The sequence below is a fragment of the Salmo trutta genome, unplaced genomic scaffold, assembly GCF_901001165.1.
Source record: "Salmo trutta unplaced genomic scaffold, fSalTru1.1, whole genome shotgun sequence".
NCBI lineage: Eukaryota > Metazoa > Chordata > Actinopteri > Salmoniformes > Salmonidae > Salmo > Salmo trutta.
Window position 1 is genome coordinate 27,501 of NW_021823361.1, and position 16,573 is coordinate 44,073.

The window sequence follows — 16,573 nt, forward strand, 5'->3', positions numbered from 1 at the left end:
AACTCAGCCTGCCTCCCCTCACTTTGGTAGTTAACTCTGCCGGTACTCTTTTAAACGTTTAACCATCCGATGGGCCCCAACTATCAATCTGTAAGTCTCTGCTCTCTCTTTGCTTTTAATCTGCGGTTATGTTTTAGTTGTTGTGTTCTAGCTGGTCTCCAGTAGCTGGGCTTTAGCTTGTCAACCGTAACCGTGGTAGTTAGCTAGGCTGGCTAGGCTAATAGTTATTTGGCTAAATAGCTATTAGCTGGCTGGCTAGCTTGCAGACTAAGATAACTGCATATAGCTAACATTCTTTGATAACTGGTTAGACGGCATTATGTATTTCCTAAACTTTGGTTTACTTCATTGTAGCTGTAAACTAGCAGTTAATCTGGTTTCTGTTGCAACGATATGGTTTCATTGGAAGTTATACATTTGAAGTTATTTCTGTTGGAGTTTACATTATAATAAAAATAGGCTGGCTTGCCGGTCCTCCATTTTACATCCGGGACAAACTTTTTCCTTCATGACTAATTCCCTAATTCTGATGGGTTTTATGTAATAACTCCCAACATAGAAAGGTGAGGGGTAACTTTGCATTGAGCCTTTTGATGTTTATACTAATGCATATACATTTACATGTGGTTATGTTTATGCTACCTACCTTTTAAAGAGAGAGTTGAGAGATCCGTCTGATCCTTTCTTTCAGTAGTACCTGTGTTCGTTATAGAGACCGTGGTTTCAGTACCTGTGTTCGTTATACAGACCGTGGTTTCAGTACCTGTGTTCATTATACAGACAGCAGATAAAGCTGTGGATATATTACTCTGTTCCCTGTGTGTGTGTGTGTGTGTGTGTGTGTGTGTGTGTGTGTGTGTGTGTGTGTGTGTGTGTGTGTGTGTGTGTGTGTGTGTGTGTGTGTGTGTGTGTGTGTGTGTGTGTGTGTGTGTATAGATCCCAGTGCTAGCCGGTCCTCCTCAGAGGAGAGGATCAACCATGAAACATCGGATCTAGAGAGAAGACTCAGTATGCTGTCTCACAGCAGTAGACAGAGCAGTACAGGTAATCAATCAATACCTCAATCCACCAATCAATAATCCCAGTTTTCAGTTCATCGCCTGACTGTATTTGAACCATCAATAAACCGCGTAGTTAGTAGTTCACCGATTTATTAATCAATCAATCAATTCACTTAAATCTTAAATCATTTGACCTTTACTCAATTGACCTTTGATCAATCAATCAGTCAGCTAATCAATAATATCTTCCCCAGCCTCCACCTCCAGTTACAGCACCTCTGTTGCCGGGGACGACCGCAGCAGTATCTCTTCCTCCTCCTCCAGCCAATCAGACGCCAGCTACGGAAGCCACTTCCCTTTATGGCCAGAGCCAAAACGCCCCACTTCCTCAACCGAGACCCTGTCGGCCCCTCCCACTGCGAGGTCCTCGACCAATCTAGACGAGGATCTCTATAATGCTGTCATGAACCGCCCCCCTTTCAAACCGCCTTCCCACTCTCGCAGTCTCCACGACAGCGGGCGCCAAAGCTCATTGGACAGCGGGATAGGCATCGCCACGGCCAGCAGCCAATCGTCTTACTCTGGGAGCTTCTCTTCCTGTACGGGCAGCCTGGACACAGCCAGTCAAGGAGGAGGGGAGGAGTTTGGGTCTGTCCTTAGTCTACCTCCCCCTCTTCTCTCTCTACCTCCTCCCTCTCTTCCTCCCCATCCTCCCTCTCTACCTCCTCCACCTCCTCCTCTGTCCTTAAGGACCCCTGAGCCCGGCCCTCTCTCCCCCCCTACTCCCTGCTCCTGCCCCCCGTCTTGCTCCTCCTCCTCCTCCAGGACTAGTGGTTATAGCTCTGGCGCCCCCCGGTGGCAGAGTGAGGAGTACCAGGCACCCAGCCTTCTCAGACTGCAGTACGACAGCCCCAGGAACCTCCTGCACACCCTGGCCTTCAGGGATCCTCCACCCCAGGGAGGAGCACCCGAACTGGGCAGGGACAGGTGGCTCGGTGGGGATGGAGGTCAAGGACAGATCCAGGGGAATGGATGTCCTTACCTTCCCTCCACCCCCACTGAGGCCTCTCTCCAGCGGGTAGGCACCCCTAGGCAGGCCCCTGTAGAAAGGTCCCTGTCCTGGAGCAGTGAGAGAGCGCCCCCTGTGGACAGTGGTGATCGGTGCAGCATCATGTCCGCTAGGCTCACACCCAGACCTCTGCTGTTACCTGGCTGTCCAGTGTGTGGAGGAACACAGGTAATACAACTCTGGACAACTAATAGTTATCACAGTACTAATAGATTCCTAGGCTTCATTTGGCTCAATGTCTGACTGTTAATTTATTCTGTGTTTTATATAATTCTTAGTTACAATGATGGCCTAGGAACAGTAGGTTAACTGCCTTCTTCAGGGGCAGAACGACAGATTTTTACCTTGTCAGCTTGGGGTGACAGCGTAGCCTAGTGGTTAGAGCGTTGGGCTAGTAACACCTAGCACCTGAACAAGGCAGTTACTGTTCCTAGGCCGTCATTGTAAATAAGAATTTGTTCTTAACTGACTTGCCTAGTTTAAATAAAATAGGGGATTTGATTGAGCAACCTTTCAGCCGCGTGTGCGTGTCCATCTTATTGGTTATCACAATCTCTGTTTCCCATACAGCCAGTCCATGCAAACGCCTGCTATCCCTGTCATCACAATCCCACACCAAGCCGTCTGCTTATTTGGCTCATTCCAGTGCCTGTACACTACCACAGTACCAGCCCCAGCACTCAAATAACACTAATACATTGTTGGCAGTCCACATACATACACCTGTTACTCCCAAGTAATATGGTCACGATGAGACCTGATAAACTGGAGTTAAACAGGCTGTTGCTCAGCAGAGTTTAAGGCTTGTTTAACTAGCGTAGCACAGTGTTATGATGTTTAACTAGCGTAGCACAGTGTTATGATGTTTAACTAGCGTAGCACAGTGTTATGATGTTTAACTAGCGTAGCACAGTGTTATGATGTTTAACTAGCGTAGCACAGTGTTATGATGTTTAACTAGCGTAGCACAGTGTTATGATGTTTAACTAGCGTAGCACAGTGTTATGATGTTTAACTAGCGTAGCACAGTGTTATGATGTTTAACTAGCGTAGCGTTATGTTGTATAACTGGCGTAGCACAGCGTTATGATGTTTAACTAGCGTAGCGTAGCGTTATGTTGTTTAACTAGCGTAGCACAGTGTTGTGATGTTGTCACAGAAGGCTGTTTTTAAAACATTCCATTAAATTCCTGTCAGGGATACCTCACAGAGCCACTGTCTGCATACAAACAACCCCTTAAAGGGGCAATCTGGGATTGAACATTTAAATGAACATTTAAATGAATGATATATATATATATATTCTGACCACTTTATTGCCAATGTGGGATATTTTGAATCCCAGATTCCCCCTTTAAAAATCACTCAGACAGAATGAAGAGATCCAATGTTCCTGTCAATTAAATGCAACAAGTTGTTACCAGACAAGACAGCCATTATCAACCTGAACTTTCTGCAGATACTGCCATTTGGATTCAATTAGGTCCGTGCCTGAGCAAAGTTGATTTTATTCTGTTTAGTAGGAAGAGAAAGAGATGAGAGATAATGGAGAGAGGGAGGATAGATAGAGAGAGGAGGGAGGATAGAGAGAGGAGGGAGGATAGAGAGAGAGAGGAGGGAGGATAGATAGAGAGAGGAGGGAGGATAGAGAGAGAGAGGAGGGAGAAAGAGTAGAAGAAGGAGGGAGAGAAAAGGAGACGGAGGGAGAGAAAAGAAGAGAGTGTGAAAAGGAGAGTGGGAGAAAAAGAGAGAGACAGGGAGAAAAGGAGAGAAAGAGGGAGGAAAGGAGTCGGGGAGAGAGAGGGAGAAAAGGACACAGAGGGAGAAAAGGAGACAGGGGGGGAAAAGGAGACAGGGGGAGGGAGAAAAGGACACAGAGGGAGAAAAGGAGACAGAGGGAGAAAAGGACACAGAGGGAGAAAAGGAGACAGGGGGAGAAAAGGAGACAGGGGGAGGGAGAAAAGGACACAGAGGGAGAAAAGGAGACAGAGGGAGGGAGAAAAGGAGACAGAGGGAGAAAAGGAGACAGAGGGAGAAAAGGAGACAGAGGGAGGGAGAAAAGGAGACAGAGGGAGAAAAGGAGACAGAGGGAGAAAAGGAGAGTGAGAGAGACAGAGAGTCTTAGCTAACACCTGGAGGTTAACGGCCAGAATGAAAACAATAAAACATGTTGTTGTTCTGATCAAAACCCCCCTGACTACACCGGCCACACCCGTGCTCCATCTCCCACATGTTGAGCTTGGTGTAGTCAGTATGTTAGTAGTTATCCTGTATGGATCAGTTGGTAGAGCTTGGTGCAGTCAGTATGTTAGTAGTTATCCTGTATGGATCAGTTGGTAGAGTATAGAGCTTGCAACACCAGGGTTGTGGGTTCGATTCCCGGGGCCAGCCATAGGTAAAATATACGCAGCAGGACTGTAAGTTGCTTTGAATAAAATCTGCTGCTAAGTGGAATATATTATTATGTTTTTGAAAGGTTCCTCTTTCGTCTCTGCTGTGAGCGGAAGTGTGAAATAATCACCCGCCATTTTAACCATTTTAACCATTTTAACCATCATTTATTGTTCCAACAACATCTTAACATTTATCTCCTTGCTTTTTTTTTTCACATCTTGAACCTTCCCCCCAATGCGCCTCAGACCAAACAATGACAGTGTCCCAAATGCCACCTCGTTCCCTGTATAGTACCTATTGTCCTGGTTGGAGGTAGTGCACTTTATAGGGAATAGGGTTCTGTTTGGAACGCAGAACACAGTGTGTTCCCTCCTCCGTCTGCTGAGCACTGAGAACCAATCAGATTAGCAGCCATCACACCTCACGGTGTGTGTGGGTAATCAACGACAACTTGTCAAACTCAGTGTGTTGTCAATAGAAAACAACTGATTAAAGAAAAGCAATGCCGTTGGGGTTTTAATAACCAAATCAGACTGATCACCTGAAGAAAACGTCTCCTTAAAACAGAGAAGAGAGAGTGGGAGAGCGTGTATTATAGTATAATCTGGTGTAGTATAATGTATTATAGTATAATCTGGTGTAGTATAATGTATTATAGTATAATCTGGTGTAGTATAATGTATTGTAGTATAATGTGTTGTAGTATAATGTATTGTAGTATAATGTGCTGTCCTATAATGTATTGTAGTATCATGTGTTATAATATATTGTAGTGTAATGTGCTGTAATATAATGTATTGTAGTATAATATATTGTAGTATAATGTGCTGTAGTTTTATGTGCTGTAATATAATGTATAATGTAGTATAATGTATAATGTAGTATAATGTATTGTAGTATAATGTATTGTATGTTAATGTGCTGTAGTATAATGTGTTGTAGTATAATGTATTGTAGTATAAAATATTGTAGTATAATGTATTGTAGTATAATTTTTTCTCTTTCTGTTCCATTTTAGACAAACAGCCCTTCACATTCAAGACTCTCCTCAACACCAGGTCTGTCTGTCTGTCTGTCTGTCTGTCTGTCTGTCTGTCTGTCTGTCTGTCTGTCTGCCTGCCTGCCTGCCTGCCTGCCTGCCTGCCTGCCTGCCTGTCTGTCTGTCTGCCTGTCTGTCTGTCTGTCTTTCTCCCTCTGGCTGTCTGTCTTTCTCCCTCTGTCTGTCTGGCTGTCTGTCTGTCTGTCTTTCTCCCTCTGGCTGTCTGGCTGTCTGTCTGTCTGGCTGTCTTTCTCCCTCTGGCTGTCTGTCTTTCTCCCTCTGTCTGTCTGTCTGTCTGTCTGTCTGTCTGTCTGTCTGTCTGTCTGTCTGTCTGTCTGTCTGTCTGTCTGTCTGTCTGTCTGTCTGTCTGTCTGCCTGCCTGCCTGCCTGCCTGCCTGCCTGCCTGCCTGCCTGCCTGTCTGTCTGGCTGTCTGTCTGTCTGTCTTTCTCCCTCTGGCTGTCTGGCTGTCTGTCTGTCTGGCTGTATTTCTCCCTCTGGCTGTCTGTCTTTCTCCCTCTGTCTGTCTGTCTGTCTGTCTGTCTGTCTGTCTGTCTGTCTGTCTGTCTGTCTGTCTGTCTGTCTGTCTATTTACACCATTATTGTCATGGTAACATCACAACAGGACTAAATGGTCTGTATATATTCATTAACCAGTCCAATGGTAACATGGTAACAGGACTAAATGGTCTGTATATATTCATTAACCAGTCCAATGGTAACATGGTAACAGGACTAAATGGTCTGTATATATTCATTAACCAGTCTAATGGTAACATGGTAACAGGACTAAATGGTCTGTATATATTTATTAACCAGTCCAATGGTAACATGGTAACAGGACTAAATGGTCTGTATATATTCATTAACCAGTCCAATGGTAACATGGTAACAGGACTAAATGGTCTGTATATATTCATTAACCAGTCTAATGGTAACATGGTAACAGGACTAAATGGTCTGTATATATTCATTAACCAGTCTAATGGAACATCATAACAGGACTAAATGGTCTGTATATATTCATTAACCAGTCTAATGGAACATCATAACAGGACTAAATGGTCTGTATATATTCATTAACATCATAACAGGACTAAATGGTCTGTATATATTCATTAACCAGTCTAATGGTAACATGGTAACAGGACTAAATGGTCTGTATATATTCATTAACCAGTCCAATGGTAACATGGTAACAGGACTAAATGGTCTGTATATATTCATTAACCAGTCTAATGGTAACATGGTAACAGGACTAAATGGTCTGTATATATTCATTAACCAGTCTAATGGTAACATGGTAACAGGACTAAATGGTCTGTATATATTCATTAACCAGTCCAATGGTAACATGGTAACAGGACTAAATGGTCTGTATATATTCATTAACCAGTCCAATGGTAACATGGTAACAGGACTAAATGGTCTGTATATATTCATTAACATCATAACAGGACTAAATGGTCTGTATATATTCATTAACCAGTCTAATGGAACATCATAACAGGACTAAATGGTCTGTATATATTCATTAACATCATAACAGGACTAAATGGTCTGTATATATTCATTAACCAGTCTAATGGTAACATGGTAACAGGACTAAATGGTCTGTATATATTCATTAACCAGTCCAATGGTAACATGGTAACAGGACTAAATGGTCTGTATATATTCATTAACCAGTCTAATGGTAACATGGTAACAGGACTAAATGGTCTGTATATATTCATTAACCAGTCTAATGGTAACATGGTAACAGGACTAAATGGTCTGTATATATTCATTAACATCATAACAGGACTAAATGGTCTGTATATATTCATTAACATCATAACAGGACTAAATGGTCTGTATATATTCATTAACCAGTCCAATGGTAACATGGTAACAGGACTAAATGGTCTGTATATATTCATTAACCAGTCTAATGGTAACATGGTAACAGGACTAAATGGTCTGTATATATTCATTAACCAGTCTAATGGTAACATGGTAACAGGACTAAATGGTCTGTATATATTCATTAACCAGTCTAATGGTAACATGGTAACAGGACTAAATGGTCTGTATATATTCATTAACCAGTCTAATGGTAACATGGTAACAGGACTAAATGGTCTGTATATATTCATTAACCAGTCTAATGGTAACATTGGTAACAGGACTAAATGGTCTGTATATATTCATTAACCAGTCCAATGGTAACATGGTAACAGGACTAAATGGTCTGTATATATTCATTAACCAGTCTAATGGTAACATGGTAACAGGACTAAATGGTCTGTATATATTCATTAACCAGTCCAATGGTAACATGGTAACAGGACTAAATGGTCTGTATATATTCATTAACCAGTCCAATGGTAACATGGTAACAGGACTAAATGGTCTGTATATTAACCTGTTGGTGTTAATGTTCAATACCGTCCTACGTTTCTCAGATCCACCACCCCAGTGTAGAGAGGTAGGGAGGGGTGAGGCGGGCCTTCCTCACCCTCTACAACCACCCTATTCCCCCCCACCTCCCCCCGGCACCATGACGCCAAGCAGACAGACCTCAGTCTCTGGTGGTGAGAGCAATGCATCCTGGTTGTTGTTGTTTTATATTGCTTAGTAACATCACATGATCTACTTTGCTTTAAACGGTTTGTCTTTTTAAAAACCTTTTCATGTGGACATATCTTTCATCGTGTGGGTTTGAAAATACGGCTGTTGATAATCGTAGGTTACAAATCCCGCTACATCCATTTCATCAAGCTTTATTTAAATGTGCATTTGACACTGCAGGACACTTTACATGTTGTCCTGCTCACATCATTATATTCTGTTACTACGGTCCTGCTTCCCCTGACTGTCTGTCTGACTGACTGTCTGTCTGTCGTTCTCCCAGGGAGTGTCTGTCTGTCTGTCTGACTCTCTGTCGTTCTCCCAGGGAGTGTCTGTCTGACTGACTGTCTGTCTGACTGACTGTCTGTCTGTCTGACTCTCTGTCGTTCTCCCAGGGAGTGTCTGTCTGTCTGTCTGACTCTCTGTCGTTCTCCCAAAGAGTGTCTGTCTGTCTGACTGACTCTGCCATTCTCCCAGGGAGTGTCTGTCTGTCTGACTGACTCTGCCCTTCTCCCAAAGAGTGTCTGTCTGTCTGTCTGACTCTCTGCCATTCTCCCAGGGGGTGTCTGTCTGTCTGTCTGTCTGTCTGTCTGACTGACTCTGTCATTCTCCCAGGGAGATTCTTTAAGTTTCCTCCGGATGCTTCCACCATGATGACGTCATCAGTCCTGGACAGGCGTCACCGTCACCAGACCGACCCCAGTGTGAACTACGTCAACATCCCCGTTAGCCCTGCGGCTAAAGCTAACAGAGCTGGCAGAGAGCTGCTCTACATGGAGCTGGATCTCCAGCCGGAGCCCTACGGTGGGCCAGTTTCCACCAACACCACTGCAGCGAGGGGTAACCCTTTGCAGCTGTGCAGACCCAGTAAGAACACCAACCCCTCTCAGATGGCCATTTTAGATAGATGTTTACGGCTCTTCATGTTGGCTCAAGTGTTTTGCTGGCTGGTTTGGCTGGCTGACTGCTTTGGCTGGCAGGTTTGGCTGGCTGACTGCTTTGGCTGGCAGGTTGGTTGGCTGACTGCTTTGGCTGGCAGGTTTGGCTGGCTGACTGACTGGCAGGTTGGTTGGTTGGCTGGCAGGTTGGCTGGCTGGCAGGTTTGGCTGGCAGGTTTGGTTGGCTGGCAGGTTTGGCTGGCAGGTTGGCTGGCTGGCTGGCAGGCAGGTTTGGCTGGCTGGCAGATTGGCTGGCAGGTTTGGTTGGCTGGCAGGTTTGGCTGGCAGGTTTGGTTGGCTGGCAGGTTTGGCTGGCAGGTTGGTTGGCTGGCAGGTTTGGCTGGCTGGCAGGTTGGCTGGCAGGTTTGGCTGGCTGGCAGGTTGGTTGGCTGGCAGGTTTGGCTGGCTGGCAGGTTGGCTGGCAGGTTTGGCTGGCTGGCAGGTTTGGCTGGCAGGTTAGCTGGCAGGTTGGCTGGCAGGTTTAGCTGGCTGGCAGGTTGGCTGGCAGGTTTAGCTGGCTGGCAGGTTTGGCTGGCTGGCAGGTTGGCTGGCTGGCAGGTTTGGCTGGCAGGTTTGGCTGGCTGGCAGGTTGGCTGGCAGGCTTGGCTGGCAGGTTTAGCTGGCCTGCTGTCACTTAGCTCAAGTCTTGCTCTCAATCTCTATCTAGTGTCCCAAATGGCACCCTATTTCCCAAGTAGTGCCCTACTTTAGACCAGAGCCCTATGGGTCCTTTAACACTAGACAGGGAATAGGGTGCCGTTGGGATGTTTCTTAGCTGTGTAAAGGGCCTTTTCTCATCCCATTTCCTTCGTATGTCCAATACGTTTTGACTTGTGTGCCAAGAAGACTATGAGGCTTCAACTCTTCTGTGTAGTTTGGAGGAAAATTAATTATAGACTTAGACAGGATTAGTTATGGGAGACACACACACACACACACACACACACACCACACACCACGCACGCACGCACGCACGCACACACACACACACACACACACACGCGTGCGCACACACACACACACACACACACACACACACACACACACACACACACACACACACACACACACACACACACACACACAGAGTCAATGGGTCACCATGGAAACAGAGTGTAATTGGTAGAAAATCACTCATTAACTAGTCGTGCTGAAAACAGGAATTTATTTAACCGATCGGCTCGCTGCACACAATCCTCTGCTTTATCAAATACAAATGGGTTACGTCTCAAATGACATCATATTCCCTATATAGTACACTGCTTTAGACCAGGGCCCACCATGGTGCTCTGATCAACAGTAGTGTACTATATAGGGAACAGGGCTCTATTTGGGATACTTCCAATGACGATATATTGTTGTGCGTTGTTTTCCCAGTAGAATGATGCAGAGACTGCTATTATAGCAACCCTCTTCCTGGAGATCTACTGTCCTGTAGGTTTTCAGTCCAACCCTCTTCCTGGAGATCTACCGTCCTGTAGGTTTTCAGTCCAACCCTCTTCCTGGAGATCTACCGTCCTGTAGGTTTTCAGTCCAACCCTCTTCCTGGAGATCTACCGTCCTGTAGGTTATCAGTCCAACCCTCTTCCTGGAGATCTACCATCCTGTAGGTTATCAGTCCAACCCTCTTCCTGGAGATCTACCATCCTGTAGGTTTTCAGTCCAACCCTCTTCCTGGAGATCTACCATCCTGTAGGTTTTCAGTCCAACCCTAATTTAACACACCTGATTCTACTAATTAGCTGCTCAACAAGCCCTTAACTAGCTGAATCAGATACGCTAAATTAGGGTTGGACTGAAAACCTACAGGACAGTAGATCTCCAGGAAGAGGGTTGGACTGAAAACCTACAGGACTGTAGATCTCCAGGAAGAGGGTTGGACTGAAAACCTACAGGACTGTAGATCTCCAGGAAGAGGGTTGGACTGAAAACCTACAGGACTGTAGATCTCCAGGAAGAGGGTTGGAGTAAAACCTACAGGACTGTAGATCTCCAGGAAGAGGGTTGGACTGAAAACCTACAGGACTGTAGATCTCCAGGAAGAGGGTTGGACTGAAAACCTACAGGACAGTAGATCTCCAGGAAGAGGGTTGGACTGAACCTACAGGACAGTAGATCTCCAGGAAGAGGGTTGGACTGAACCTACAGGACAGTAGATCTCCAGGAAGAGGGTTGGCCAGCCCTGACCTAGTTATTGTGATGACGTCTGCGTCCTAAATGGCAGCCTATTCCCTTTATAGTGCCATGTTTTAGGACCAAGATCCATAGGGCTTCTGAATCTCCTGAAAGAGCCACAAGATGGAGCTGTAATGTTTCCTTACTATCAAATCCTACTTTCTGTGATCAATTTCAAACTGAACTGAATGAATTCATAATGATTAACTATAATGATGCAGTCGATGGCGCCCACGTGAGACGACATTAAAGGTTTTACTAAAACAATGTAACAGCATTTACATCTGGGCTGAACAAATCACCAGTAAAGAAGATATCAGAATTGGAAAAGTTGTTTAACGACGTTGGAGAGTTTTCAACAAACACTTTTTTTTCAGACCAAAGTCAAGACAGAGGTAAATCTATTGATGAGACAGAGCAGAGTTGGCCATCGATGGAGTTGGACTCAACCCTTACATCCACGGAGTTAAAATAAATTGGTCAGTTTAAACTAGAGATCTGTTTTTTGTGCATGGGCTGCGTCTCAATCCACCCCATCCTCCGATGTCTGTCTTCTGCATATGGAGTCCCTTGGGAAATCCAACTACCTAAACATCCAATGATGTGATTTATAAATACATGATCTGGGCTCCTGAAGGTCTGATCTCTATAATATATAAACAACTCTTGGAAAGCTCATATTCTGAGCTAGACATTAAAAACGTATGGTCAACAGATCTTAGTGAATCTGAACCACCTTTTAACTGGAACAGAATATGGAAAGATATGACCTTGGCATCCCGTAATCCAAAACATAGACTAATACATTTTAACTTTGTTCACAGACCGTACTTAACACCAATGAACATGATGGAGCTGGACAGAGACATGTTGAGCTGGGGGGATGGAGCAGGACAGAGACAAGCTGAGCTGGGGGGATGGAGCTGGACAGAGACATGTTGAGCTGGGGGGATGGAGCTGGACGGAGACATGTTGAGCTGGGGGGATGGAGCTGGACAGAGACATGTTGAGCTGGGGGGATGGAGCTGGACAGAGACATGTTGAGCTGGGGGGATGGAGCTGGACAGAGACCATGTTGAGCTGGGGGGATGGAGCTGGACAGAGACATGCTGAGCTGGGGGGATGGAGCTGGACAGAGACATGTTGAGCTGGGGGGATGGAGCTGGACAGAGACATGTTGAGCTGGGGGGATGGAGCTTGTACAGAGACATGTTGAGCTGGGGGGATGGAGCTGGTACAGAGACATGTTTGAGCTGGGGGGATGGAGCTGGACAGAGACATGTTGAGCTGGGGGGATGGAGCTGGACAGAGACATGCTTGAGCTGGGGGGATGGAGCTGGACAGAGACATGTTGAGCTGGGGGGATGGAGCTGGACAGAGACATGTTGAGCTGGGGGATGGAGCTGGACAGAGACATGTTGAGCTGGGGGGATGGAGCTGGACAGAGACATGTTGAGCTGGGGGGATGGAGCTGGACAGAGACATGTTGAGCTGGGGGGATGGAGCTGGACAGAGACATGTTGAGCTGGGGGGATGGAGCTGGACAGAGACATGTTGAGCTGGGGGGATGGAGCTGGACGGAGACATGTTGAGCTGGGGGGATGGAGCTGGACGGAGACATGTTGAGCTGGGGGGATGGAGCTGGACGGAGACATGTTGAGCTGGGGGGATGGAGCTGGACGGAGACATGTTGTGCTGGGGGGATGGAGCTGGACGGAGACATGTTGAGCTGGGGGGATGGAGCTGGACGGAGACATGTGAGCTGGGGGGATGGAGCTGGACGGAGACATGTTGAGCTGGGGGGATGGAGCTGGACAGAGACATGTTGAGCTGGGGGGATGGAGCTGGACAGAGACATGTTGAGCTGGGGGGATGGAGCTGGACAGGAGACATGTTGAGCTGGGGGGATGGAGCTGGACAGAGACATGTTGAGCTGGGGGGATGGAGCTGGACAGAGACATGTGAGCTGGGGGGATGGAGCTGGACAGAGACATTTGTTGAGCCTGGGGGTGATGGCGCTGTACAGAGACATGTTGAGGCTGGGGGGATGGCGTGGACCAGAGAACCATGTTGAGCTGGGGATGGAGCTGGACAGAGACATGTTGAGCTGGGGGGATGGAGCTGGACAGAGACATGTTGAGCTGGGGGATGGAGCTGGACAGAGACATGTTGAGCTGGGGGGATGGAGCTGGACAGAGACATGTTGAGCTGGGGGATGGGAAGCTGGACAGAGACATGTTGAGCTGGGGGGATGGAGCTGGACAGAGACATGTTGAGCTGGGGGGATTGGAGCTGGACGGAGACATGTTAGCTGGGGGATGGAGCACTTTTGTTTATAACCTAAGGTTGACTATAATACCTACTGTTGGGAAATGTTATAACATGTTTATAACCTAAGGTTGACTATAATTACCTACTGTTGGGAACATGTTATAACATGTTTATAACCTAAGGTTGACTATAACACCTACTGTTTATAACATGTTTATAACCTAAGGTTGACTATAATATCTACTGTTGGGAACATGTTTATAACATGTTTATAACCTAAGGTTGACTATAATACCTACTGTTGGGAACATGTTTATAACATGTTTATAACCTAAGGTTGACTATAATATCTACTGTTGGGATCATGTTTATAACATGTTTATAACCTAAGGTTGACTATAATACCTACTGTTGGGATCATGTTTATAACATGTTTATAACCTAAGGTTGACTATAATACCTACTGTTGGGAACATGTTTATAACATGTTTATAACCTAAGGTTGACTATAATATCTACTGTTGGGATCATGTTTATAACATGTTTATAACCTAAGGTTGACTATAATACCTACTGTTGGGAACATGTTTATAACATGTTTATAACCTAAGGTTGAATAATATCTACTGTTGGGAACATGTTTATAACATGTTTATAACCTAAGGTTGACTATTATGACCTACTGCTTGGAACATGTTATAACATGTTTATAACCTAAGGTTGAATAATATCTACTGTTGGAACATGTTTTATACCATGTTTATAACCTAAGGTTGACTATAATACCTACTGTTTATAACATGTTTATAAACCTAAGGTTGACTATAATACCTACTGGTGGGACATGTTTATAAACATTGTTTATACCTAAGGTTGACTATAATACCTACTGTTGGGAACCATGTTTAAAACATGTTTATAACCTAAGGGTGACTATAATACCTACTGTTGGGGAACATGTTTATATAACATGGTCTTATAACCTAAAGTTGACTATAATACCTGCGGTTGTATAACATGTTTATAACATGTGTATCAACCCTACGGTTGACATATAATACCTACATGTTTATACATGTTTATAAACCTAAGGTTTGACTATAATACCTACTGTTTGGGAAAATGTTTATAACCTGTTTATAACCTAAGGGTTGACATAAATACCTACTGTGGGATCATGTTTTATAAACATGTTTATAACCTAAGGTTGACTATAATACCATACTGTTTATAACATGTTTATAACCTAAGGTTGACTATACTACCTGCTGTTGGGAACCTGTTTATACATGTTTATAACCTAGGTTGACTATTAAGTACCTACTGTTGGGAACATGTTTATAACATGTTTATAACCTAAGGTGACTATAATACCTACTGATGGAACATGTTTATAACATGTTTATAACATGTTATAACCTAAGGTTGACTATAATACCTACTGTTGGGAACATGTTTATAACATGTTTATAACCTAAGGTTGACTATAATACCTACTGATGGGATCATGTTTATAACATGTTTATAACCTAAGGTTGACTATAATACCTCCTGTTGGGAACATGTTTATAACATGTTTATAACCTAAGGTTGACTATAATACCTACTGTTTATAACATGTTTATAACCTAAGGTTGACTATAATACCTCCTGTTGGGAACATGTTTATAACATGTTTATAACCTAAGGTTGACTATAATACCTACTGTTGGGAACATGTTTATAACATGTTTATAACCTAAGGTTGACTATAATACCTACTGTTTATAACATGTTTAACATGTTTATAACCTAAGGTTGACTATAATACCTCCTGTTGGGAACATGTTTATAACATGTTTATAACCTAAGGTTGACTATAATACCTACTGATGGGAACATGTTTATAACATGTTTATAACCTGTTTATAACCTAAGGTTGACTATAATACCTACTGTTGGGATCATGTTTATAACATGTTTATAACCTAAGGTTGACTATAATACCTACTGTTGGGAACATCCAGCACTCTGTGACCTACAGTCTCTTCCTCCTTTGTGCTGTGGCTTCCTGTACTGTAATAATCTCCTACTAGGAAACATAGAACCTGCTCAAAGCCATTGGATGTGTATATTTCTATTGTGTGTCCCGATTACATCACCCTTCTTCCAAAGTGTACACTCGCACACTACCCGTCTCTGATTAAGGTTTGTTATAAGCAAAGTGTACACTCGCACACTACCGTCATAGATTAAGGTTTGTTATAAGCAAAGTGTACACTCGCCCACTACCCGTCATAGATTAAGGTTTGTTATAAGCAAAGTGTGCAAGACAACACTTCAGGAGAAGGCAGGATGATCAGGAGACTGTTTTTATGTTCTTAGTAGAGGATCCGTGAATGGTGTAGGTCACTGGTGTTCTCGGTCTTCCTGTCCAGTAGGGGGCTCCACCACATACGCCCACATAGACATCACAGCCCTCAGAGACAGCTCAGAGAGTAGGAGCAGAACACGCCCAGAGGAGAGAGGCAGGCTGATGGAGCTGGAGGAGAACACGCCCAGGGAGAGAGGATAGGCTGATGGAGCTGGAGGAGAACACGCCCAGGGGAGAGAGGATAGGCTGATGGAGCTGGGAGAACACGCCCACCAGAGGAGAAGAGGTAGGCTGATGGAGCAGCTGAGGAGAACACGCCAGGGGAGAGAGGATAGGCTGATGGAGCTGGAGGAGAACCGCCCAGGGGAGAGAGGATAGGCTTGGATGGACGGAGGAGAACACGCCCAGGGTGGAGAGAGGATAGGCTTGATGGAGCTGAGGAGAACACGCCCAGGGGAGAGAGGATAGGCTGAATGGAGCGGAGGAGAAACACGCCAGGGGAGAAGAGAGGATAGGCTGATGGAGCTGGAGGAGAGAACACGCCCAGGGGATGAGGAGGATAGGCTGATGGAGCTGGAGGAGAACAGCCCATGGGAGAGAGGATAGCTGATGGAGCTGGAGGAGAACTCGCCCCAGGGGGAGAGAGAGATAGGCTGATGGAGCTGGAGGAGAACACGCCCAGGGGAGAGGAGGATAGGCTGATGGAGCTGGAGGAGAAACAC

At 45.0% G+C, this 16,573-nt stretch overlaps 1 protein-coding gene across 1 annotated transcript in view; it reads left to right on the plus strand.

The window, feature by feature from the left end:
• LOC115190414 (protein Dok-7) overlaps nucleotides 1-16,052 on the plus strand; it is a gene marked incomplete at its 5' end in the record, with an annotated part of 43,462 nt that extends 27,410 nt beyond the window's left edge. The window contains 6 exon segments of the mRNA XM_029748736.1: nucleotides 937-1,044; nucleotides 1,256-2,238; nucleotides 5,483-5,522; nucleotides 7,949-8,077; nucleotides 8,730-8,981; nucleotides 15,916-16,052. Coding sequence (XP_029604596.1) covers nucleotides 937-1,044; nucleotides 1,256-2,238; nucleotides 5,483-5,522; nucleotides 7,949-8,077; nucleotides 8,730-8,981; nucleotides 15,916-16,052 — 1,649 coding nt within the window.
• Nucleotides 16,053-16,573: the final 521 nt, after the last annotated feature.